The 536-nt window shown below is 72.0% G+C and overlaps 1 protein-coding gene across 1 annotated transcript in view; it reads left to right on the top strand.

The window, feature by feature from the left end:
- KLHL22 (kelch-like family member 22) overlaps positions 1–513 on the top strand; it is a gene marked incomplete at its 3' end in the record, with an annotated part of 26373 nt that extends 25860 nt beyond the window's left edge. The window contains exon 8 of the mRNA XM_010851512.1: positions 214–513. Coding sequence (XP_010849814.1) covers positions 214–513 — 300 coding nt within the window. The remainder of the gene's footprint in view (positions 1–213) is intronic.
- Between the last annotated feature and the right edge of the window lie 23 nt (positions 514–536).

Below are 536 nucleotides of genomic sequence, written 5' to 3'. Positions count from 1 at the left end.
AGATTTCACACCTAGAAAAGAAGGACTCTTGGGCCGGGTTGGGAGGGCCGTAAAAAGACGGGAAACGCATTCCGAGCCCGTGGCAGGGCATGTGCCAGGGCCCGGGCAGACGAGTGTGGCCGGGGCCGGGAGGGAGGGAGGCCGAGAGTCCCGCGGCGGCCTCCTCCCTGCGCCGGGGGAGCCGGGGAGGTCTCAGGCTAGTGGGAAGCACAGATTGGCGTCTTAGGAAGAGCGGACGTGGGTGGGAAGAGGGTGGTCACGGAGCAGGGCGTCGAGGAGCCTGCGCTCCGAGTGGGCCGGGAGCGGGAACAGGACAAGGGCGGGCGCCGGCCTCGGGAGGATGCGGACCCTCCCGGGTGGGATGCGGGTGCCCCAGGAGCCGGCTGGGGAAGCCCGTGTGGGCCGGGCGAAGACAGGACTTGTGGGGGGCGGGGAACCGGGGCCCAGGACCGCGCACGGAGGACCAAGAGCGCGGGCCAGAAGCCGGGGGTGGCGCCGGGGTCGGAGGGCCCGGTCGGCCTGTCAGGGGCCACTGC

The sequence above is a fragment of the Bison bison genome, unplaced genomic scaffold (assembly GCF_000754665.1).
Source record: "Bison bison bison isolate TAMUID 2011002044 unplaced genomic scaffold, Bison_UMD1.0 scf7180017851776, whole genome shotgun sequence".
Classification (NCBI taxonomy): Eukaryota; Metazoa; Chordata; class Mammalia; order Artiodactyla; family Bovidae; genus Bison; species Bison bison.
The sequence above is the reverse complement of the archived record's forward strand: the minus strand, read 5'-3'. Positions and strand labels throughout refer to the sequence as shown.